Genomic DNA, 24,071 nt, shown 5'->3' with positions numbered 1-24,071 from the left:
GCCTCAGGTGACAAAGTTAAAGTGATGTGTTAGAAATGGGGTCTTTGGTTGGCAGTCAGGTTACACCCTGCCCAAGCAAGGACCCTCACTCTAGTCAGGATAAGTCACACACAATACAAATTATCCTGTGCCCACCCACTGGTAGCTTGGCACTAAAAAAGTGGAGTTTAAGGCTTGGCAAGTACTTTTAAATGCCAAGTCGAAGTGGCAGTGAAACTGCACACACAGGCACTGCAAAGGCAGGTCTGAGACATGGTTAAGGGGCTACTTATGTGGGTGGCACAACCAGTGCTTCAGGTCCACGAGTAGCATTTAATCTACAGGCCCTGGGCACATATAGTGCACTCTACTAGGGACTTATAAGTAAATTAAATAGCTCAATTGGGTATGAGCCAATGTCACCATGTTTTAAGGAGAGAGCATATGCACTTTAGCACTGATTAGAAGTGGTAAAGTGTGCAGAGTCCTAAAGCCAGCAACAATGAGGTCAGAAATAGAGAAGGAGGAAGGCAAAAAGTTTGGGTGTGACCCCTGGTTCTCTGTCAAGAAAATGCTTGAGGTGCACACATCTCTAAACAAGGCAGGTAGACCCAGGGTTTGACAGCCAGGGGTCTCCTTTGCAAAGGAGTACCCTGTATGCCAAACTGTGAAACGGACCCCAAGTTCTAGATTGCTGTCTCACCTTCAAAGTCCTTGGATACCAACACCCAGACTATCTCTAGTACCCTCTCTGTATTTCTGGTGGGACCAAAACACTCAAAAGCAAAGTTGTTTATCAGTTGGAATTTACAAGTTTTAAAACCCACTCCACTGGGACCAAACAGGAATCCTCTTGGGACTCTGGGGCCTTGGAATGTCAGTAATATATTATTTAAAAAAAAAACTGAAGACTAGTCTTCACATCCCATCTTATCCTCTGATACCCTCTTACCTCTTCCTACTCTAGTACCTGAGAAATTGCCACAATGCATATTTTATCTTTTGTTTCCTGTGTTTCTTTTTGTCCTCCACACCATTCTTATTTGCCCTAGTATTTCCTTGATATCTCGTCTATCTGTATGCAGTATTGACTTTGAATTCCTTAATCGTCCTTGTTCCTTTTAATGTACATATTTTCTTCTTGTGTTTTAAGACCAAGGCTCTGAAGTTATTTTTATTATAAAGCACGCTGATGCCTCCCTCGGTCAGAGGAGAGCTACACAAAACTGTTCCTAAATAAATAAAATACAGTAATTTGGACGTCTCCCCGTTGGCAGGCCTTTTAGTTTTGCATTGTTTTCCAGACCTGACCTTTTCCAATGTACAGATAGAAGCAAAACATTAATAATATATGAATGAATGTATCAGTGGTATTTTTATTGCACTACTTCAATGAAAATACATTTGACTGGATTGCCAAAGTTTTTTTCGAAGCATTATCATCTTAATCATGGGATGCACACTTATTAAAGTCAGGTTCTTTACCTTTCTTTTGGCTTTAAGCTGCTCGTGGTATTTGTCAGAGGTATCTCCTGGAATCTCTCCTCCCCAGAGAGTAATTCCAACTATGGTGTAGGTGACACCCATCACAAGCAATGGGAAACAGTACACAATAACAATCACAATCACTTGATACCTGTAATAATGAGAGAAAAAAAGAATAGAGCACTAGTAAAGCAACTCTTGTACGCAGATGCCGCATTAGAATAAGATTCATATTTGCAATATGCTAACTGGTAATAACATATCGAAAATTTAGTAAGCCAGGCAAAATTTCCAATTTCTACTTATATGAATTTTCGAAACTAAAATAAAGGTGGTGCCAAGACAGTATCCCACAGTGTAGAATGCCAAGTAATTTCACTTATCTGGGTGACATTCTCTTTATAATACCACTGTAAAGCCATTCAGTTAAAAGAAATTGTGATCAAATAAAAAACTGCATTATTTGTAAAAAACGTCTACCCAACACTTGCATATTTAAATACGTTTGGGCATATTTCTTAGAAAGTGTGAAACGATGTCTAGAACTTCTATTGTCATTAAAGAATACAGCTTAATGAAATATTAAAACTGTTGCTTATATTTTAAAAACAACTCCATTGTGTTTGCAATATGATTTAATGTTAAGCAACTTTAGTACGTTTAGAAACGTTGCCCTACCTCGTTACAAATAACTTTTTATAATATTTAACAAGAAGTCCATTTAAACAAATGAATAACTTTTCCAATTACTTTCCTATTTTTGGAAACGTTGGTACCTATGAAACTTGCACAGCTACCTAAACTACAGAGGTTCAAATTCGGACTAGGTAATGCAGAGATCTTTAAATATTACATTTGTAACTTTTTGAGACAAAAGTCCCTGCAGGGATCTGGGAAAATGCACAGCACCGCCTTTCTTTTGCAGTGTTAGAAATGGGGTCTTTGGTTGGCAGTCAGGTTACCCCCTGTCCAAGCAAAGACCCTCACTCTAGTCAGGGTAAAAGAGAATCCCCCTCAGCTAACCTCTGCTTACCTCCTTGGTAGTGGGGCACGAGCAGAAGGCTTAATTTCAGAGTGAAAGGTGTAAAGTATTTGTACCAACACACACAGTAACTTAATGAAAACACTACAAAATGACACAATACAGGTTTAGAAAAATAGAAAATATTTATCTAAACAAAACAAGACAAAAGCGTGAAAAATTCACAATACACAAATCAAGTTATCACTAAAAATGCAAAAAGAGTCTTCATGTAATTTTAAACACACATTAACTCTGTTAGCATGAAAATGTACTTTGGGTCGTCAAAAATAACCCAGCAAGGGCGAGTGTGCGTCAAAAAGGGCTTGCGATGCGCCGCTTTCACTCAGGAGCAAGACCTTGCGTCATTTCTCCTTTTATCAGGTCGACGTGCGTTGTTTCTTCTCTCTGCAGGAGAGCGATGCATTGATCCGGTCAGCACTCTCCGGTCCGGACAGGCCTTGCGTTGTTTTTTACACGCCCAGCGGTACTTGCATTGTAAATCCAGCCGCACGATGATCCGAAAACCATACAGCGCGGGTTGCGATCTCACCAGCCTCTGTCAGCGATGCTTTGTGTCGTTTCTCCAGCTCTGGGTGTCGATCTTCGGGTCGTGTTGCAGGCGAGCATCAATTTTCAGCCGCAAAGGCGGCGGCGCATAGACTTTTCAGCCGCAGATCGGATTTGCGTCGATCTTTCCCCTTCACGGCATTCTGTGCGTGGATTTCTTACTCTTGGGCTGCCAGCTTCTCCTTTCAGGGTCCCAGGAACTGGATGGGCACCACTTGGAAGAGTAGGAGTCTTTCCAGAGACTCCAGGTGCTGGCAGAGAGAAGTCTTTGCTGTCCCTTAGACTTCAAGTAACAGGAGGCAAGCTCTAAATCAAGCCCTTGGAGATCTTCACAAGAAGGAAGGCAACACAAAGTCCAGTCTTTGTCCTCTAGCTCAGGCAGAAGTAGCAACTGCAGGGTAGCTCCACAAAGCTTAGTCACAGGCACAGCTCTTCTTCCTCAGCTCTTCTCCAGGCAGAGGTTCTTCTTGGTTTCAAGAAGTGTTCTAAAGTCTGTGGTTTTGGGTGCCGTTCCTATACCCTTTTTCTCCTTCGAAGTAGGCCTACTTCAAAGCAAAGTCTCTCTTGATTGTGGAATCCTGCCTTGCCAGGCTAGGCCCCAGCCACTGACCAGGGGGTTGGAAACTGCATTGTGTGAGGGCAGGCACAGCCCTTTAAGGTGTAAGTGACCTATCGTCCCAACCCTCCTAGCACAGATGGCTCATCAGGATATGCAGGCTACACCCCAACTCCCTTTGTGTCACTGTCTAGTGAGAGGTGCAACCAGCCCAACTGTCAAACTGACCCAGACAGGGAATCCACAAAAACCAGAGTCACAGAAATGGTTTAAGCAAGAAAATGCTCACTTTCTAAAAGTGGCATTTTCAAAAACACAATCTTAAAATCAACTTTACTAAAAGTTACAAAATTACTAAAAGATGTATTTTTAAATTGTGAGCTCAGAGACCCCAAACTCCACATGTCCCTCTGCTCCCAAAGGGAATCTACACTTTAATCATATTTAAAGGTAGCCCCCATGTTACCCTATGAAAGGGACAAGCCTTGCAACAGTGAAAAACGAATTTAGCAATATTTCACTGTCAGGACATATAAAACAACTTACTATATGTCCTACCTTAACCATACAATGCACCCTGTCCTTGGGGCTACCTAGGGCATACCTTAGGGGTGCCTTACATGTAAGAAAAGGGATAGTTTAGGCACACACAGACACTGCAGAGGCAGGTCTGAGACATGATTACAGGGCTACTCATGTGGGTGGCACAACCAGTGCTGCAGGCCCACTAGTAGCATTTGATTTATAGGCCCTGGACACCTCTAGTGCACTTTGCTAGGGACTTACTAGTAAATCAAATATGCCAATTATGGATAAACCAATTACATACACATTTTGTAAAGGAGCACTTGCACTTTAGCACTTGTTAGCAGTGGTAAAGTGCCCAGAGTAACAAACACAGCAAAAACTTAGTCCAGCACACATCAGGAACCTGGGAAACAGAGGCAAAAAGTTAAGGGAGAACATGCCAGGGATGAACAATCTAACAATCAGTTTCTTTGAAATTTTCAATATTAGATTAACGAAATATGTATCAGTACAAAACTAAATCAGTGAGTAGGCTACACCAAACTGTGACATCAGGGTAAGATATTAAACCAAACTGTGTATGTAAGATGTAAGCCTCCATACATCCCCTACCTGGGCAGCAAGCCGCAAATGATGAGATGTGTAGACATGAAATCCGGATAAAGGTGGAAACAAAAACTAAAATAGAGCAAACAGTGGAACAACAAATACCGGAAGAGGAGTTCAATTTGAAGAAGGGAGGAAATGGGCACTGGTCATTATGGGGTTACAAGAAATAAAGCTACCTCATAATATTCCCCCCTTACACACTCCAGATATCAGCAAATCTTATATCTCGACAACTTGCCAAAGGTCTTACCCTCTTTATATTTAAAATATTGGGAGAATGTAATTCTTTCCCAGCAGAAGGACGTATAACCACTATGTATAAAAAAGGGCGTCCATATAGATGGTTAATAGCATTATCATAATGATTAAGACCATAAACTATTATAAAAGTATTCTTTTCAAACACCAGAATTAACATATAACAGTGATGGTGGTAAAAAGTATGGCTGTAGGGGTTATTTATAAATATAAATATCCAATTAAAAAAACAAAGGTTACAGGGATGTTATCGTTAGGTTTTGAATTTACTCACCTAAAACCATATTCATCAGTTACAGTTTTGGTTAGCTTAAGTAACCATAACCCATGCCCTGAGGGAACCATAACTCGGGCCCCTGCCATGCATAGTTTTCTAATCAATAATTCTACTGCAAATATTACACTGATATTATAAATGATGTTATCAAAGATGTCATGAGACTTGTAATATGTGGGGTAAACAGCAGTGTATGGCGAGGGCACGAGTTATAGTTACCTTAGGGCACAAGTTGTAGTTATGTCGGCTAACCATAACTATAATAGCTACATTTCTATGGTTTTGTGCGGGTAAATTCAGAACCTAGCTATAACGTCCCTGTAGTCTTTGGCTTTTTAAGTGTTTTTTGTTTTTTCTTTTAATTCTATTTTCTAACTATCATGTCCCTGTAACCATTGTTTTCTTCCGTGAATTTGTATCTTTTTTCAAACTTAAGGAAGTTTAATTAAATTTATTAATCCAACCACCACCATGCATAACCTTTGACCATACTTGACAGGAGTTGGCTGCACCCTGCCCCATAGTACCATCCGACTCCACAGCACTCATGAAGTGCTTCTTGGTTGGTGGGGATGTGATCATATTTCTGTGCATCAAGAACGTGTCTCCAAAACTGGTGGAAAATGCGCTTGGAGGGCCCTTTTAGTAAGCTGTCCATCATCCTGGGATGGTGGGAAGATGCTGCATACTACTAATGTATATGGGGGGCAAATGGGCAGTGCTTCTAGGCTATTTTACATACTTGTAGTTTTTAAAAAGGAGAACATGATCTCTGATCCGAGCAGAAGATGACAAGAAAGAACCCACATGTCGCAGTCACTACCTAAGATATTGCGCTTGAAAAAATCAGAGAAGGAAACACCTCGTTCAGGGAATACATATACCTTTTCATGGTGAAAAGCAGAGAAAAACACGTGCTTTGCCTTGATAATGCACAAGAAGTTAGGATGATTAGTATTTTACAGCAGTGGAGCATGAATCTGGGCACCTGCTTTGTTTATATTTGTAAGTGCCTCCCATTGAGCTTTAATTTATTTGAAATTGGCATCATGCTAGAATGAATCGTCGCCTGAGTATTTTCGAAGAAGAGGCCACAGTTTTTTTTAAACATGTAAATACTGCAAGGGGAGCCTCAAGGCCCCTTCGATCCCAGCCAGCTCTCTGCCTCCTGTGGCAATGCTTCCAAATACAGGGAACTGCTGGAAATGCAGATCCCTGCAAGCAGGAGCAATACTTCCATCTCTCTTCCTACATGTATGTCTGCAGGCAGGGAAAAAGATGAAAACTCCACTTCCAGCAAGGTGGAGCATTTTGACAGATTCCGCTTGCTTGAAACTGAGTGTTTACTTTTGCTTGGCGAGAGCTGTCATAGCTCCCACTGAGCAAAAGCACACATTGTGTGGACCACTCAAGATAACTGGAGCTGGCATTGGGATGTGATGGTCTCCAGTCGGCCCCAGGGAGCTGGTGGTTGCTGGGCCCTCTAAGGCCTGGGAGGGTGGGCACGCGGCCCCCTCCCTATTTTAAAGTTATTAATAGGCCCTGGGAAGTTGGTGGTCCTTGGGGCAGGGCGTCTGTGTGGACCCCTTCCTTAATGTCATTCTAATCCCAGGGAGGTGGTGGTCTCTGGGGCTTCTGAAAGCCCTAGGAGGTGAGTCCATCCAGTCACCCTCCTTCTCTAGTAAAAGTCCCAGGGAGGTTGTGGTCCCTGGGGCCCAGAGAGGTCCGCACGACACGTCTATGTATTGTTTTATTGCAGCCCAAGGAGGTGGTGGTCCCTGGGACATAACAAAGTACTTGAAGGGACGACCATTGTTTTTATTCATTTTTTGAATTTTTGGCAGATCCCTGGATCCTCTGCTTCCTTAACCAAATTGTTTTTTAAGTGCTTCTTTGACCTGATGGGGTCCCAGAGGGGCTCCAGCACCAAGGCCAGGGAGGTAGGGTATTTATACCCTGCCCCCTTTTCTTTATTTTTGCTTTATTTGTTGGTGGCAGACAATTAGATCTCAGTACAAGATCTCTGGGATTCTCAGAACCTTCACATCCCTAGATATCTATATTTATTTTTCCTTTAATATCTCTAAAACTACTGAATGGATTTACACCAAGAGCATGCTTTCTACATCAAAAGATAGCTTTCTGCCAAATTTGGTGCAATTCTGTTCAGCAGTTCGGGCTGTAGTTGTCTTTAAAATCCCTATGGAAAATGCATGGTGATAATATGTTTTGAGGACCCCCCCCCCCATTTTTCTCGGCCCTCACTTTATGGATCACACCAAATCTTTAAAGACAATAGCAGAACCAGTTGTCTTATTAGTTTTGAAATTTTTCCTAAGGAAACTAGGTCCTAACTATAACTACCCACTGGCGACTGCCATATATATATATATATATATATATATATATATATATATTCACTGAAAATCAAAGTTTACAGGGACATTATAGTTAGAAATAGAGTTTTTTTAAAACATGGAAATTCACTGAAAAAAACAAAGGGTACAGGGATGTTACAATTAGGCTAAATTTTGAATGTACAAAACCTTAGAAATTTGCTAGTTATAGTTACTTCAAGAAACTATAACTCGTGCCATAAGGTAACTATAACTCGCACTCCATGCACAGTTTTTTCATCAACAACTTTACTGCAAATATTAAATTGATATTATCAAAGATGTCATGAGTGCCATAATTTGTGGGTACTTAGTGCATGGCGAGGGCACGAGTTATAATTACCTTAGACCATGACTTACAGTTACTTGAGAAAGCTGAGTTCCTGAAAAGAAGTAAAAACAAAATAAAAGGGGCCTGGGTAAGGAACCCCTGATCACTTAGAATAGAGCAAGAAAAATAATTTAATTTGTTTTTGCTGAAAGATTCACAAATTGTCTGCAAAAATGTTTTAAAAAACAAGTGCTTGCTTTTTTATAGGCCCCTGTGTAGGCCAGGTCCCGGGGGCACAAAAACTTTTGTGTGTGGGGCCTCCCGACCTCCCCCACAGCTACGGGGGTCACCAACTCACCAGAACCTTTATTTTTTTCTATATGCTGGGGGCCTATGGCCCTCCTGCTGCCCCGGGGGCCACAACCTCCCCAGGGGATACATTTTTATATATGGGGGCCTGCGGACCCTGGGGACCACCACCCCTGGGCTGCTATTGTATCATATGAGGGGGGGCTGTGCTCCGCCACTGCCCTGGGGACTGCCATCTCCCCTGGGCTGCCTTATTTAAGTTATGTTTGGGTGCCCATTGCCATCCATGCTCTGGGGACCACCACCATCCAGGGCATTGCTAAAAGTATATCTGGGGGCCTGCGTTCACCCCAGCCTCCCCAGGTATCACTACCCCCCAGGGCTTCTAATTAAATACACGTGGGGACAACCCCCCTCCAGGGGCAAAGTGAAAAAAAAAAAAGAAAGAGGGGTCCTTATGGGACCACCGCACCTTGGGGACAGCACCCTCCATGGGCTATGTCCTGTTAGAGGGGGGCTGCGCAGCCCCCCTCGTGGAGCCACTGATGGCTCTTGGAAGCGCCACCCCCCCAGGGCCAGCTCCTTCTATGTACCACACTATCCACCCCCGGGACACAGCTGTTTGCTGTGGCTTGGCTGCAGCACTGCAGCCAAGCCACAGCAAACACTTCAGGTTTTGACAGCAGGACCTTTAAAGTAGGTCCCACTGTCAAAATCTGTGGTTTAATCTCTGTCCCCTCCACGCATGCAGGGGACAGAGGTGAAATGCTTCAGTAAGCATGGAGCTGCTGTCAAAGCAGCTCCATTCTTGCTGAAGCAATGGCACTGTGGGGAAGGCTTAAGGCTTACCCTGTAATGCAATGTAGCCCGCAAAGGGCGTTTCAATCAAAAAACTTTTTTTTTTAAATAATCATGCCATTAAAAAAATATATAGGGACCAGGGGAAGCCCTTAAGGCTTCCCCCACAGAGCCAGATAGCCCGTAAAGGCCTTTTGGTTATTTTTTTAAACCTTACACTTCGATAATATGAAAGCCCATAAAGGGCTAGAAAAAGAAATAAATCCCCATAGGTCAGTGTGATGGTCACAGACCTTCACACTGAACTATGGGGGGTTCAAGTCCAGCTGGACCCATTGCCACTGTTTGTTAATAAAAAAAAGTGTATGTTATATATATATTTTTTTAAATCAGATACATTTTTTCATTTTAAATTGGAGACAAATAACTCATTCTAAGTATATCAGGCCTCAACGTCTAAAAAACTCTATCTCTCTCCCTCTCACTTTCTCATTCTCTCTCTCTCTCTTTGAATCAATTCTCCCGCTCACACACCCACTCAGACACTTCCGCACCCACTCAAAGACCCATTTCACACTCACGCACCCACTCACAGACCCACTCAGACACTCACGTAGCCACTCACAGACCCACTCAGACCCTCATGCACTCACTTATAGCCCCAGTCAGACCCTCCTGCACCCACTCAGACAGTTACACACTCACACACCAGCACAGACTGTCACACACCCACTCGTACACCCTCTAACACCCTGATGCACCACTCACTTACCCACACACACTGATGTGCCCACTAAAACACTGGTGTACATACTGTCACACCCAGACAGTAGCTCTGACAGCCACTTCTGACCCCAGATACAGCCTCTCACACCTATTTTCACACCCACAGAGGCCATAGCTAACTTCCGCCATGCATGAGCAAAGGTCTGTGGACAACATCTGCATGGGTGGTTGGCTGAGGGGACTGGCTGCAGGCTAGCCCATGCAGGCAGCATCTACTGCGCATGGGAGAAGGCAGTGTATGGTGTAAGGTTGGGTGTTTATGTGGGGTTGGCCTCAGGGCCATGCCACAGGCCAGGCCCTGTGGCCAACCACCGCACGCACAGCCAAAGGCCATGTGCGGCGGTGGTTGGATTCATGCATAGTGATTGAAATTACTATGTGTTAAAAAAACATTGAAAAACACTGAAAAGACCAAAGGTTACAGGGACATTATAGTTAGGTTCTGAATTTACTCATAGTAAACCATAGAAATTCAACAGTTATAGTTACAGTTCTTTCAAGTATCTAAAAGTTGAGCCCTAGGGTAACTATAACTCGTGCCGGGTTTGTGCACAGGGCATGGCCACTGGCCACCCCCGGTGCCCCATATCCAATGTGTATGGCCAAATTTCATTCATAAGAGGCGCTGCTCTAACAGCAAGGAACCAGTGCCATTTTGTGTGGCCAAATGCAAATCATGAAAGACTCTTCATTTAGGGAACAGGGCAGCATGCAGGGCATGAAAATGGTCACCACTATGAGTTAAATGATAAGCTGGAAGTGTTTGAGAAGGTGTGGGTGCATTTCTAGCCTCTGTATGAAGTGCTGATTGAAAGCTTAAATCCCAGAGGGAAAATATCTGATTGTTTATTTTAATGTATTTTTTAATAGTCTGTTCAAGCAAGGGGTTGACTTGTCATTGTGGCGCTGTGTTTCTGGATTGGGGGGGGTCACCATGTTGTGTCAGATTTTGGGGAACTGGATATTTGATTATTCCCTTTTGTATATGGCTTTGCGTGATTTCTTCTTCAATCCGTCACCCCACCCCGTCTCCCATCCCCTCTTTGCCACCCGTAATCTTTCCTTGCCTCCCTCCCAAACATTTTGAACATTGATTAATATTGGTTTCTTTATTTTTATTTCTCATGGATCTGTAGGGAGATCTGGCAAAGCCTTACTGGTTCGTATGTCTTGTTATTTATTACCATGGAATTGATCTCTCTCGAAAATGTCTACTAAAAGAAATGTTGCAAAAACAAGACACACGTACAAGTAGAATGTATGCAATAAGGACGTGCAATCAACAACCCCTGAGTTCCATACACAGTTATGAATCTCTAATAGATAAGGTGCAGTAACCTGAACACAAAATACTCTTAGCTTAGTGGTCCCTTGGTCCATTGTTGTAGCATAAATTGATAGGACCTCCCTGCAGAATATGACAACGGGTCCCTGAGTTTACCCTAACTCACAGATATTCATTGGACGTAGACTATACTGCAGCCACCTGTAGGGTTGAAAGCATCATGAATGGTTATGACACCGCAATATGCCTCTGACTTGGTTCCTGCATTGGGAAACATACTTTGTGTAAATGTAATGTGACATTTGGAATGAAAATTGAAATGCTGGGGATTAAATTGTGTGGTTCAAGTACTAAGGAGTGAATTCCTTGCTATCTCCCCAACAAGGTAGGAGAACTGAAGTCAACACCTCCCGAAGACATAGAATTAGCCAGAACCCACTGAAATGCGCAGTGAGGTTACCAGTGAATGTAATAGCACTAAGATACACAAACATGAGAATACAGGCCCTGATTTATACTTTTTGGTGCAAACTGCACTAACGCAGTTTTGCTCCAAAATGTTTGTACCATTTCTGTGCACCAGCCCGGCAACATTTTTATGGAATGGTGCAAGCCGGTGCAAAGGGTAGGCTTGCGTAAAAAAAATTATGTCAGTCTGGTGGGGCTGGCGGTATGGAAGAAGGGGGTTTTGCACCAAAAAATGACATTAGGCAGGTTAGAGTAAAACAAATGACTCTAACCTGCCTAGAGTCATTTTCTGAAGCAAAACCATCTATACCATGTGACTTCTGTCTTAGAAAAGACAGAAGTCATGCCCACCACCCCAGTGGCCAGCACAGGGGACCAGGGTCTCCTGGGCATGGTCATTGCACCTAGTGCCATGTAGGGGGCGCCATTTCAGGCCCCCCAGAGGCACTTAAAAAAATACTTACCTGTACTTATCTATACTTACCTGGGATGGGTCACCCATCCTCCGCTGTCCCTCTGATGCGGGTGGAGGTGTCCCTGGGGCCTGAGGAGGGCATCTGTGGGCTTATTCCATGGTGTTCCACCATGGAAATAGGCCCACTGGTCCCCTAACGCCTGCCCTGACCCAGGTAATAAAAAATGGTGCAAAGCAAGCTTTGCACCATTTTTTACCCCTCCTACCTCCTGTGTGTGATTTTAGTATGGGGGATAAATATGACGGTAAGGCCATAGAGTCATTTTTTGCACAGGAACGCCTACTTTGCATCTCATTGACGCAAAGTAGGTTTCCACGTACAAAAAATGACTTTAACTCCAATTGGTGCTAGACGAGTCTAATGCCAAAATATAAATATGGAGTTAGTCTTGCATTCAATTCGCGTTAAAAAAATGATGCAAATCTCGCGCAAAACAAGTATAAATATGCCCTACAGTTTGCCTGACTTTGGGGGAACAGAAGGCTGGGATCAATGTGTTTCTGTCCGAGCTGATAGTGCTCCTATAATAATAATTGATATTTTAAGTGAGGAAGCGATACCATATATGGAAAGTAAGAAACGTGCCATAGCAAATGAAAAAGTATTGAAAACAGGCAAACTAATTGCTGGGTTTATGTAACACCGCAGAACATTTAGATTAAGGAAAACTCAATTTCGACTACTTAAAATGAATTGTACGATTATTGCTTGCAGATCATCTATTTTCATGATAAAAAAACAAAAAGAATTTCAAAAATACTTTGCAAGCTGAGTTTTACAAAGCTTAATTTCAGTTTAACTCAGATACATTAATTCTCTTTAACATGCCTCCGTTTTAATTTAATTCCATTGCAAAGTACCATGCCCTGCAGCTACTTACCCAGCACTCTCTTTGTCTTCGAGCTCTGAAAAGACATCTACTGCGAACGATTGAGATAAAGAAAGAAAGCCCAGATAAGAAGGGCTGAAGAGGTGAAAATGTAGGAAATATTAAAGACCTATAGCTTTGGAATGGCCTTAAAGTTCTACCCTACATATCTAGAGGTTTCTGTGCAGCAGCCTTGTAACCTCTGGTAATACATTCCACATAGAATATGCTTCTTCCGTGCTACAAGTCTGATGCGTGTGTCAGGAATCCATGCACTTTATAAGAATACCCTCAAGGTTTTGCTTTTGACAAGTTAATCACGTGTCTCTGGCCACACTATGTGCCATCGTCATGGAGCCCCCGTAAATGAACTATAGTGTGGTGCCCCTTAAACATAGAGGAGCATATTTACTAAACTTTCATACAAGGGAGGGAAGCAAGCAAAGTTGCTGTACTGCATTGAGTAAAAGGGAAAAGACAGAAGTGGTCAATATTTAGAGATTTATGGAGAATTTCTTCCCTCTCCTTGTGCTGGCGAACTTCAGGCAGCCAGGTGTCAACACAGGCACCATGATGCAAGGTTGCCTGTCTTGTAAGGAGAATTGTTTTTCACAGGAAGGGATACCTTCCTGCACAAAAACTCTCTCTCAAGATTTTTCTCCTCGATACGCCATCCTCTGGGAGGCGTAGCGATCTCACACAATTACCGGTTTACAAACCTTTGTAAATCTGGGATTGCGTGAAATCATGGGTGGATGCATGGGAAGTCCCATGTTCCACCCATGGAATGCCTTCCAGAATTAAATGTAACGCGAAGCAGTGCAAGCCAATTTACAAAGTCAGGCAAGGTGCCACAAATAACACCTTGCATGGGTTTGTAAATATCTACTAGCATTTTGTGTCATAGATGAGCCACAAAAGTGGTGCAACCATGACGCAAAATAGCCCGGAGGGTGAAATATTGAAACAGTGTTTGTCACTAAATGTTGGCGGTTGTTCCCTAGTGGCACCCTACTATGAAATAAAATGGAGTTATATTTTAATTCAGCAGATGTACAGCGATGAAGTTCAAACTTTCATATTTCTTCCCTTGGAAATGCTTACCGAACCACAATAATTTAGTTTCTTAAGGTATTATGGTCTCAAGAATCACTGTAAAACATTATCAAAGGGACATACAGAGAGTTTACAGATTTTGCTCTACATTTATAGACAAAAAATGTAGCCCTCATGGTCAGATGTGTGTACCCACAGACAAATGGAATGTAAATAAGGTTTCTTAAAATGTGTTGTTTATTCTTTCTCAAAACTGAAGGCTCGGAAAAGGCAGTGTTAATGTTTTTTTTTTCTGGTGGTTAGTGCACAAATGTTATGAACTAAAGGCCTTGTTTAGCGTTAAGCGGATGCAGGGCATCCTCCAAAAAAGGCCGACGTTTCGTCCTCCTTATTTAGAGTGCATTGATTACAATGGCACTCTAAACACAGCGAATAGGATATCTGCCAGCTTTTTGACAGATGCCCCACTGTGTCAAACCCTAAATATTGACAAATTGCTTCAGTGATTTGGACCCAGCCAACATAACGTGGCCCTTATATCTATAAATTCATTGAATGTATCTGATTTAGCCTTTGTGAAATATTGGATGACAAAAAGCATTTATCCATTACATTTCTTGGGCTTTTGGATGTCATTTACTTATCTCTAATATGTGACCGATTGCACAATATTTATTTCCGGCAGAACTGAATGTTTTTGATGGTACTAGGTGGATATCTATTCATAGCTTAGGGAATCTTTTCTACAGGGCAGGACTGGGAACCTAAAGCAGCGCTGGCAAAATTATCTAAACCAGCCCAGCTCGCCTACTCCTCTCATTCTCGCTCTCTCTCCTTCTCCTTCTCTCTTTCTCGCCTCCTCCCATTCTTTCCCTCTCTTTACACTCTGTCGCCTAAACAATGGCTTTCTGCCTTAAACGAGTGGCCTTCAGTGACTCCAGCACACCGGGGACATGCCAGATGGAATACATGGGTAGTCTTTGTCCCGCTTTTTCATCAGCCCCAAGCAAGGTACTACAATCTTATTATTTTTCAACTAGACCGCTGTAAGCTGCAGAGTACTTGTTTTTACTTATGTCCAGACACCAGCACACCATAGAGACCACCTTCCACTTAACCATTTGTATGATCACTTATGTTTTCATACGTTCTGTCAATACCGCTGATCATAATTGTTTTGCCTAATTGCATCTCAAGTTTCAATACTTGTATTTGTAATTCAGCACGAGTCTTTGGCCAGCAGGAATAAGAAAGAACACATTTTTGCAACTTTTAGTACTCCTGTGAATTAAAATTAACATTTTTTCATGAATGCAGGAGAATGTGAATGAGGAGGCTGTTCATGTGATGTATAGGAAGCAGAATGAATAGGAAGAAGGCTCGATCTATCTTTCCCAGCTGGGAACATCCCTTTTTCTCGGCTTCGCATATTTATATTTTTCAGTCGACTAGAGACACCTTTTGTATTTCACTTGCCATCTCACGTTGCCTATGGCTTGCCCAAATGGATAAACTTTGTGAGTAAAAAACTCTGAAAATGATGGGTTAGATTTTGAGCGGTAAGCATTCACAAAAGGGAAGGGAAATCATTGAGATCATCTCCACTTTCTCAATGAAAAAAGAAATGGTTGAAGAGTAGGGAGTAGGCAGTGGTCCACGGACTACTGCTGACTCCTAAACAAATTTTATAAAGAGGTAAGCTTTTTTGTTTAAACACAGTACCGTTTCCTATAAGGAAAAGAGACTGTATTTTGAAAAATACTTTAGTTAAAGGTGATCACAGATACGGTGGTCTAACAACCCTAGCAAGCTACCATCCCAGTGATGACCTCCAATTGGAGTTAATCACTATTTGCAACCTATGTCATTAATATTCATGAAGGAGGTCAAATTGCCAACCACAGTGAATCAGAATTTGATGAAACAACATGTTAGTAAATAGGTCAGTTCGTAAAAGTCTTGACAGGTAAAACATGAGAGGGTGGGTTGATGAGAGTGTGAGTGGACAGGATGAAGTTTTCCCAGCAAATTCATTCTAACAAATGATAACATATACATTCTGTGTCAACCAGTAAGAGCACTGCATTAAATATTTTTGATTTTTCTGTAGTTCAACTGACTATTTTTATGCTTCCCTATCAGTATGAAAGAAATGTAGGGCTTTTTAAATTTACTCTGGAGATTGCCTTTTGGGCCATATGCTACATATAGCACAGAAATAGTGTTACTATTTACATTTTGCTGCATGTTGTTGATCCATTCCTTAAGTCCAGCTGCAGCTGCATAATTTAAGCTGTGCACCCTGTAATTACTGTAATGCCATTTATACCATATGGTTTCATGTAAGTAAGAGTAAGTCTAAGCTACTTCATTCTTCATGGTAGCCATATGCTCTTGTGTTAAACGAGGCCCTCTCTTCAGCTGTCTCCCCAGGTTTTTGCCTTCCTTTGCTCAACATGTTTCAGTTGGCTTTGAGGACTCTGCATACTTTACTACTACTAGCCATTGGTAAAGTGTTTGTGTCTCCCTTAAAAAGATGGTAAAATTGGTGTATACCTGATGGGTTCACCTCATTTACTTGTATAAGCCCCTAGTAAATGATACCACATCTACCTAGGTCCTGTAAAGTTAAATGCTACTCGTGGGCTGCAGCACTCATTGCATTATCCACTAAAGTAGTCCTATAAACCATGTCTTTAAGTCTGCTTCTGCAGTCTGTGAGTGGTGTTTTAAACTACCATTTTGACCTGGCAAAATGAAACTTACGCTAGGCCTAAACCTTCCTTCTTGATACTTATAGGTTACCCCTACAGTAGGTCATAAAGGCTCATAGGGCAGGATGGATGGTGTTTAAAAAGTAGGACATGTGTACTTCAGTTTTACTTGACTTTGCAGTGAAAAACTTCCCCAGTCTTTTTTACTATAGCAAAACTAGCTCTCACACAGGCTAACACTGGGTTGCCTTGTTATACCTAATAAATGATAGCTTTAGTTTGGGAGTATATTGAGAATACTTCTTCCACTCATTTGAATTGTAATTTGAAATTCTCTTTAATGGTAAAGTGTATGAGAGCACAACAACATTATAAAGCATTGACCTGGTTTATTTTTTGTCTGTTTCGTAGAACACAAACCATCCATTTGACACCTTTTAGATCCAGTGCCATGAGAACTCCCCGTGAGAATCCACAGGGATAGTCCTCTAGCGCCACTCAATTTTAACATATACATGGCCCTGCTGACCGTAGTCATCACTAAATACAGCTTTAGATACTATCCTATGCTGACGATACACAGCTCGTGATATCCACTGCCGAAAATAGAGTTTACCAGATTTAGATTTTGAAATATATAAGATCCACGGCCTTTTACATGAAACAATATTTCTCAAACTAAATGGGGGCAAGACTGGGGTTGTCATATTTAGCATGGCAATTGACATGATTGGACCAACTGGTAACTGTGTGAGCTTGGCGATGACCCTATTCTTAAGAAGGAGCCAAAAACTCTGGCATTCTCTTAGGCAACATGGTTAGCATAAAACCACATATTTCAGTGGTAAGTGTCTTTTGCTACAGGATATTCTGCATGTTCACTAATATATTTACTTGGTCCCTTTATATTATAGACAGCTTGTCATGCAGGCCCTTATTACTAGCTGTTGGACTTTTTTTTCCTTATGCAGGGTCATCCCCAAGCTTTTTGCCTCCTGCCTCCTATTTTTTCTGACCTGTTGCTGTTGGCTTTTGAACTCTGAGCACTTTACCACTGCTAACCAGTGCTAAAGTGCATATGCTCTCTGTGTAAATTGTATCTGTTAGAGATGGGGGTTTTGGTTGGCAGTCAGGTTACCCTCTGTCCAAGCAAGAACCCTCACTCTAGTCAGGGTAAGTCACACACAATCCAAAATTACCCTGTGCCCATCCTCTGGTATCTTGGCACGAGCAGTCAGGCTTCACTTAGAAGGCAATGTGTAAAGCATTTGTGCAATAAATCATACAATACCATAATAAAACACCACAAAAATACACCACACAGTGTTTAGAAAAATCTATAATATTTATCTGGGTATTTGCAGGTCAAAACGATCAAAGATGCAATATGAATTTGTAAAGATATCACTGAAAAGTGATATAAAGTGTCTTCAGTCTTTAAAAAGCAAACAAAGTCTCTTTCAAGCACAAAGTACCTGGTTTGGAGTGGAAAATCTCTGCAAAGGGCCGCAGAAGAAGAGATACGTGGAAAAATGATGTGTGCGTCGATTTCTCCCTAGCACACACGGACCTGCGTCGTTATTTTTCACGTAGGGAAGTCGTGCGTCGTTTTCCGGCGCGCGGACAGTCTCTTTCTGTGGATCGCAGGATTACCAGATGTCCCAGGTCTGTGCGTGGATTCTCCTGCTTGTTTTCCGGCTGAGCGTCGTTCTGCGGGCTGTGCGTCAAAGTTTCGCTCTCACTGCAGGCGTTGCGTCGATCAGCATCAGCGTTTTTCTCGCCGCAGAACAAGCAAGCTGTGCGTCGAACATTTTGGCGCCTGAAGCGTCCAAGTGAAAAAGAGAAGTCTTTTTGGTCCTGAGACTTCAGGGAACAGGAGGCAAGCTCTATCCAAGGCCTTGGAGAGCACTTTTACAGCAGACAAGAGTTCAGCAAGGCAGCAGGCCAACAGCAAGGCAGCAGTCCTTTGTAGAAAGCAGACAGGTGAGTCCTTTGAGCAGCCAGGCAGTTCTTCTTGGCAGGATGTAGTTTCTGGTTCAGGATTCTTCTCCAGCAAGTGTCTGATGAGGTAGGGCAGAGGCCCTGTTTTATACTAAATTGTGCCTTTGAAGTGGGGGTGACCTCAAAGAGTGGCTAAGAAATGCACCAGGTCCCCTTTTAGTTCAATCCTGTCTGCCAGGGTCCCAGTAGGGGGTGTGGCAGTCCTTTGTGTGAGGGCAGGCCCTCCACCCTCCCAGCCCAGGAAGACCCATTCAAAATGCAGATGTATGCAAGTGAGCCTGATTACCCTGTGTTTGGGGTGTGTCTGAGTGAATGCACTAGGAGCTGTCAACTAAACCTAGCCAGACGTGGATTGAAGGGCACAGAAAGATTTAAGTGCAAAGAAATGCTCACTTTCTAAAAGTGGCATTTCTAGAATAGTAATATTAAATCCGACTTCACCAGTCAGCAGGATTTTGTATTACCATTCTGGCCATACTAAATATGACCTTCCTGCTCCTTTCAGATCAGCAGCTGCCACTTCAACAATGCCTGAGGGCAGCCGCAATGTTAGCCTATGAAGGGAGCAGGCCTCACAGTAGTGTAAAAACGAATTTAGGAGGTTTACACTACCAGGACATATAACTACACAGGTACATGTCCTGCCTTTTACCCACACAGCACCCTGCTCTAGGGGTTACCTAGGGCCCACATTAGGGGTGGCTTATATGTAGAAAAAGGGGAGTTCTAGGCTTGGCAAGTACTTTTAAATGCCAAGTCGAAGTGGCAGTGAAACTGCACACACAGGCCCTGCAATGGCAGGCCTGAGACAAGGATAAGGGGCTACTGAAGTGGGTGGCACAACCAGTGCTGCAGGCCCACTAATAGCATTTAATCTACAGGCCCTAGGCACATATAGGGCACTCTACTAGGGACTTATAAGTAAATTAAATTGCCAATCATGGATAAAACAATCAATAGTACAATTTACACAGAGAGCATATGCACTTTAGCACTGGTTAGCAGTGGTAAAGTGCCCAGAGGTCAAAAGCCTTCCCTCCCCCTGCCCTCCCTTCTGGGGTCCAGCACCCTCCAACTAGGAGTGGCCTCCTCAGAAGACAACATGGTAGTGGCACTGTTATCAGTAGCCCCTCCCTCCAGGTCCGGGGGGACACCCTGAACCTGGCCTTCCAGCCCTGGGTTTGTACCCTCAGACTGGATCACTGCCTGGCAAACCAGGACTTCCTGGGGGGCACGCCTACCCCCCACCAGGTCAGAGTTTAACCTCTGAACCTGGCCAGCCAACTCAGAGTCACCACCCTGAGGTTGAAGAATTGCCTGGCATGCCAGGACTTCCTGGGGAGCACACTGACCCCCCACCAGGTCAGAGTTTAACCTCTGAACCTGGCCATCCAACCCAGAGTCACCACCCTGAGGTTGAACAGTTGCCTGGCACGCCAGGACTTCCTGGGAGGCACACCTACCCCCCACCAGGTCAGGGTTTAACCCCTGAACCTGGCTATCCAACCCAGGGTCACCACCCTGAGGTTGGACAATTGCCTGACACACCAGGACTTTCTGGGAAGCACACCTACCCCCCACCAGGTCAGAGATTAACCCCTGAACCTGGCTATCCAACCCAGAGTCACCACCCTGAGGTTGGATAATTGCCTGGCATCCCAGGATTTTCTGGGGGGCACGCCTACCCCCACCAGGTCAGAGTTTAATCTCTGAACCCGGTTATCCAACCTAGAGTCACCACCCTGAGGTTGAACTATTGCCTGGCATACCAGGACTTTCTGGGGGGCACACCTACCCCCCACCAGGTCAGAGTTTAACCTCTGAACCTGGTTATCACTACCCTGAGGTTGAACCATTGCCTGGTATGCCATGACTTCCTGGGGGGCACACTCACCCCCCACAGGGGACACACCGTCCCCAGGGCCACACAAGAGTCTGGTTGGCACAGGTCTCCTGACCTCTGCCCATCCGGCAGAGTCTGGATCTCCCCCAAACCAGAAACGGTTTCACCTGGGTCATTCCTGGGGGGCTCTGCTCTCAGAGCTGACCCCTGACTCTCCAGGTCCTCCACTGGGGTCCGCAACCCCCTCTTAACCCTCTGTCTGGACTTCTGCACCCCCTCACTAGGAGTGGTACTGCCAGACACCAGAACTGTTGGGATGGTGGCTACAGTTACCCCTCCAAGTTCTTCTGACACTGCGGGGCTTCCCTCAACAGGTAGCCCTACGGCACAGGCTAGGCTTCCCTCCTGGCGTTCCCTCATGGAACCTGGGACCTACCTGGGACACTAAAATCCTCTCCCACCTCACTTGGTTGGGAAACACCTAGACCACTCCCTTCAGGAGCACCCCCAAATGCCTCTTCAGACTCTCTGATATGCACCCAGAAGTCTTCCTCCAATGTAAGCTCCCTGGGGTCAGAGAAGAGAATTCACACTCCACCTGGTGTTGGCATAGCTCTGGAAAATAAGGACTAGACATATGCTCTCTAACAATTACATCACTCTGCCCTTCACATATATTAACCACAGTACCCTTCACCCAACCATCCAGTGACTCAGCCTTGAAAAAGCACTCTACATCACCCTCCTGAGACTGGTGAGACAGCATCTGACTGTCCCTGACACCCAACCCATACTCTTCTGGGATGTCTCCACATTCTATATCCAGGACGTCCACCAGGGGGGAACCCTTTTCTCTGTCACTCTCTTTTAGAGCCAGTAAAGTGTCCCTCCCCCCAGTAGGAATATGACTCCCTGTGCCAGTTCCCCAATCCTTCTCAGGGACCTTGTGCATAACGGGAACTACCTCATACCCTTGAACCACCTGGGGTGTGTCAACTCCCTTCTTCAAGTTGGGCACCACATCTCTGGGCTTGTGCCCTTCATCAGCAGTATTGGATGCAAGATTTTTGCTGCCACCATCTGAACTGGACTCAGCCCTTCCGGTCTCCAGTTTCAGCTCTTCACAGCTCATCTCTTGAGCTGCAATCCTTTCTTCTTCCAGGGCTAAGAGTCTTGCTGCCTCAGCCCTTTCAAGAAACTCATCTAACTGTTGCGCCTGCAGCTCTTGAGCTAGGAGCCATTCATCTCTCTCTGGTTCTCTTTCCTCATCTGAGTACTCTTCCTCCTCATGTGAGCAGTCCTCCTCCTCATCTGAGAAGTACCTAGTCATTTGGTTTTTTGCTGCCTCTCTCTCTGCCAATCTTTCTTCCCCCAGGTTATGTAGGTATCTAGCAGTTCCATCTTAGTAGATCTCCTTGATACAGGAAGGCCCCATTTTCTGCAAAGCCTCCTTAGGTCAGCCTTAGTGAGGTGGTCAGTAGGCACAAAGTATGACACACATTAGATACCCATTCTCAATCTGATAAGGTATCACAGGCAAAAACCAAAATCCAAAGTCCAAAATATCAATAGTATATCCAGGAGGACATCAGAGAAGCAAAAGCAAAAAGATGAAAAATCAAGTTGACTTTCAACTGTGGGTAGGTAGAGAAATACTGTATGTCACTGCACAAACACAAGTCCTATCCTCACCGCTGATCACCAATGTTAGAAATGGGGTTTTTGGTTGGCAGTCAGGTTACCCTCTGTCCAAGCACGAACCCTCACTCTAGTCAGGGTAAGTCACACACAATCCAAAATTAGCCTGTGCCCACCCTCTGGTAGCTTGGCACGAGCAGTCAGGCTTAACTTAGAAGGCAATGTGTAAAGCATGTGTGCAATAAATCATACAATACCATAATATAACACCACAAAAATACACCACACAGTGTTTAGAAAAATATATAATATTTATCTGGGTATTTGCAGGTCAAAACGATCAAAGATGCAATATAAATTTGCAAAGATATCACTGAAAAGTGATATAAAGTGTCTTATGTCTTTAAAAAGCAAACAAAGTCTCTTTCAAGCACAAAGTACCTGGTTTGGAGTGGAAAATCTCCACAAAGGGCCGCAGAAGAGATACGTGGAAAAATGGTGTGTGCGTCGATTTCTCCCCACCACACACGGACTTGCGTCGTTATTTTTCACGTGGGGAAGTCGTGCGTCGTTTTCCGGCACGCGGACAGTCTCTTTCTGTGGATCGCAGGGATTACCAGATGTCCCGGGTCTGTGCGTGGATTCTCCTGCTTGTTTTCCGGCTGCGCATCGTTCTGCAGGGCTGTGCGTCGAAGTTTCGCTCTCACAGCAGGCATCGCGTCGATTTCTCCTCTGGAGATCGGGCGCCGTTGTCCTTGCGAGGCCGTGCGTCAAAGTTCCGGTCATCCCGAAGGCTTCGCGTCGTTCAGCATCGGTGTGAGGCGTTTTTCTCACCACAGAACAAGCTGTGCGTCGAAAATTTCGGCGCACGATGCATCCAAGTGAAAAAGAGAAGTCTTTTTGGTCCTGAGACTTCAGGGAACAGGAGGCAAGCTCTATCCAAGCACTTGGAAAGCACTTTTACAGCCAGACAAGAGTTCAGCAAGGCAGCAGGCCAACAGCAAGGCAGCAGTCCTTTGTAGAAAGCAGACAGGTGAGTCCTTTGAGCAGCCAGGCAGTTCTTCTTGGCAGGATGTAGTTTTTGGTTCAGGTTTCTTCTCCAGCAAGTGTCTGATTAGGTAGGGCAGAGGCCCTGTTTTATACTAAATTGTGCCTTTGAAGTGGGGGTGACTTCAAAGAGTGTCTAAGAAATGCACCAGGTCCCCTTTCAGTTCAATCCTGTCTGCCAGGGTCCCAGTAGGGGGTGTGGCAGTCCTTTGTGTGAGGGCAGGCCCTCCACCCTCCCAGCCCAGGAAGACCCATTCAAAATGCACATGTATGCAAGTGAGGCTGAGTACCCTGTGTTTGGGGTGTGTCTGAGTGAATGTACAAGGAGCTGTCAACTAAACCTAGCCAGACGTGGATTGAAGGGCACAGAAAGATTTAAGTGCAAAGAAATGCTCACTTTCTAAAAGTGGCATTTCTAGAATAATACTATTAAATCCGACTTCACTAGTCAGCAGGATTTTGTATTACCATTCTGGCCATACTAAATATGACCTTCCTGCTCCTTTCAGATCAGCAGCTGCCACTTCAACAATGTATGAGGGCAGCCCCAATGTTAGCCTATGAAGGGAGCAGGCCTAACAGTAGTGTAAAAACGAATTTAGGAGTTTTACACTACCAGGACATATAACTACACAGGTACATGTCCTGCCTTTTACCCACACAGCACCCTGCTCTAGGGGTTACCTAGGGCCCACATTAGGGGTGGCTTATATGTAGAAAAAGGGGAGTTCTAGGCTTGGCAAGTACTTTTAAATGCCAAGTCGAAGTGGCAGTGAAACTGCACACACAGGCCTTGCAATGGCAGGCCTGAGACAAGGTTAAGGGGCTACTG

General features: G+C 44.0%; 1 protein-coding gene across 1 annotated transcript in view; it reads right to left on the bottom strand.

Moving 5' to 3' along the window:
• Window positions 1–24,071, bottom strand: part of TACR3 (tachykinin receptor 3) — a 1,184,508-nt gene that overhangs the window by 557,457 nt on the left and 602,980 nt on the right. Inside the window, exon 3 of the mRNA XM_069241463.1 lies at window positions 1,465–1,615. Coding sequence (XP_069097564.1) covers window positions 1,465–1,615 — 151 coding nt within the window. The remainder of the gene's footprint in view (window positions 1–1,464; window positions 1,616–24,071) is intronic.

This window comes from Pleurodeles waltl, chromosome 1_2 (genome assembly GCF_031143425.1).
Source record: "Pleurodeles waltl isolate 20211129_DDA chromosome 1_2, aPleWal1.hap1.20221129, whole genome shotgun sequence".
In the NCBI taxonomy this organism is placed as follows: domain Eukaryota; kingdom Metazoa; phylum Chordata; class Amphibia; order Caudata; family Salamandridae; genus Pleurodeles; species Pleurodeles waltl.
Note: the sequence above shows the minus strand (reverse complement) of the source record. Positions and strands in the feature narration are given on the sequence as shown.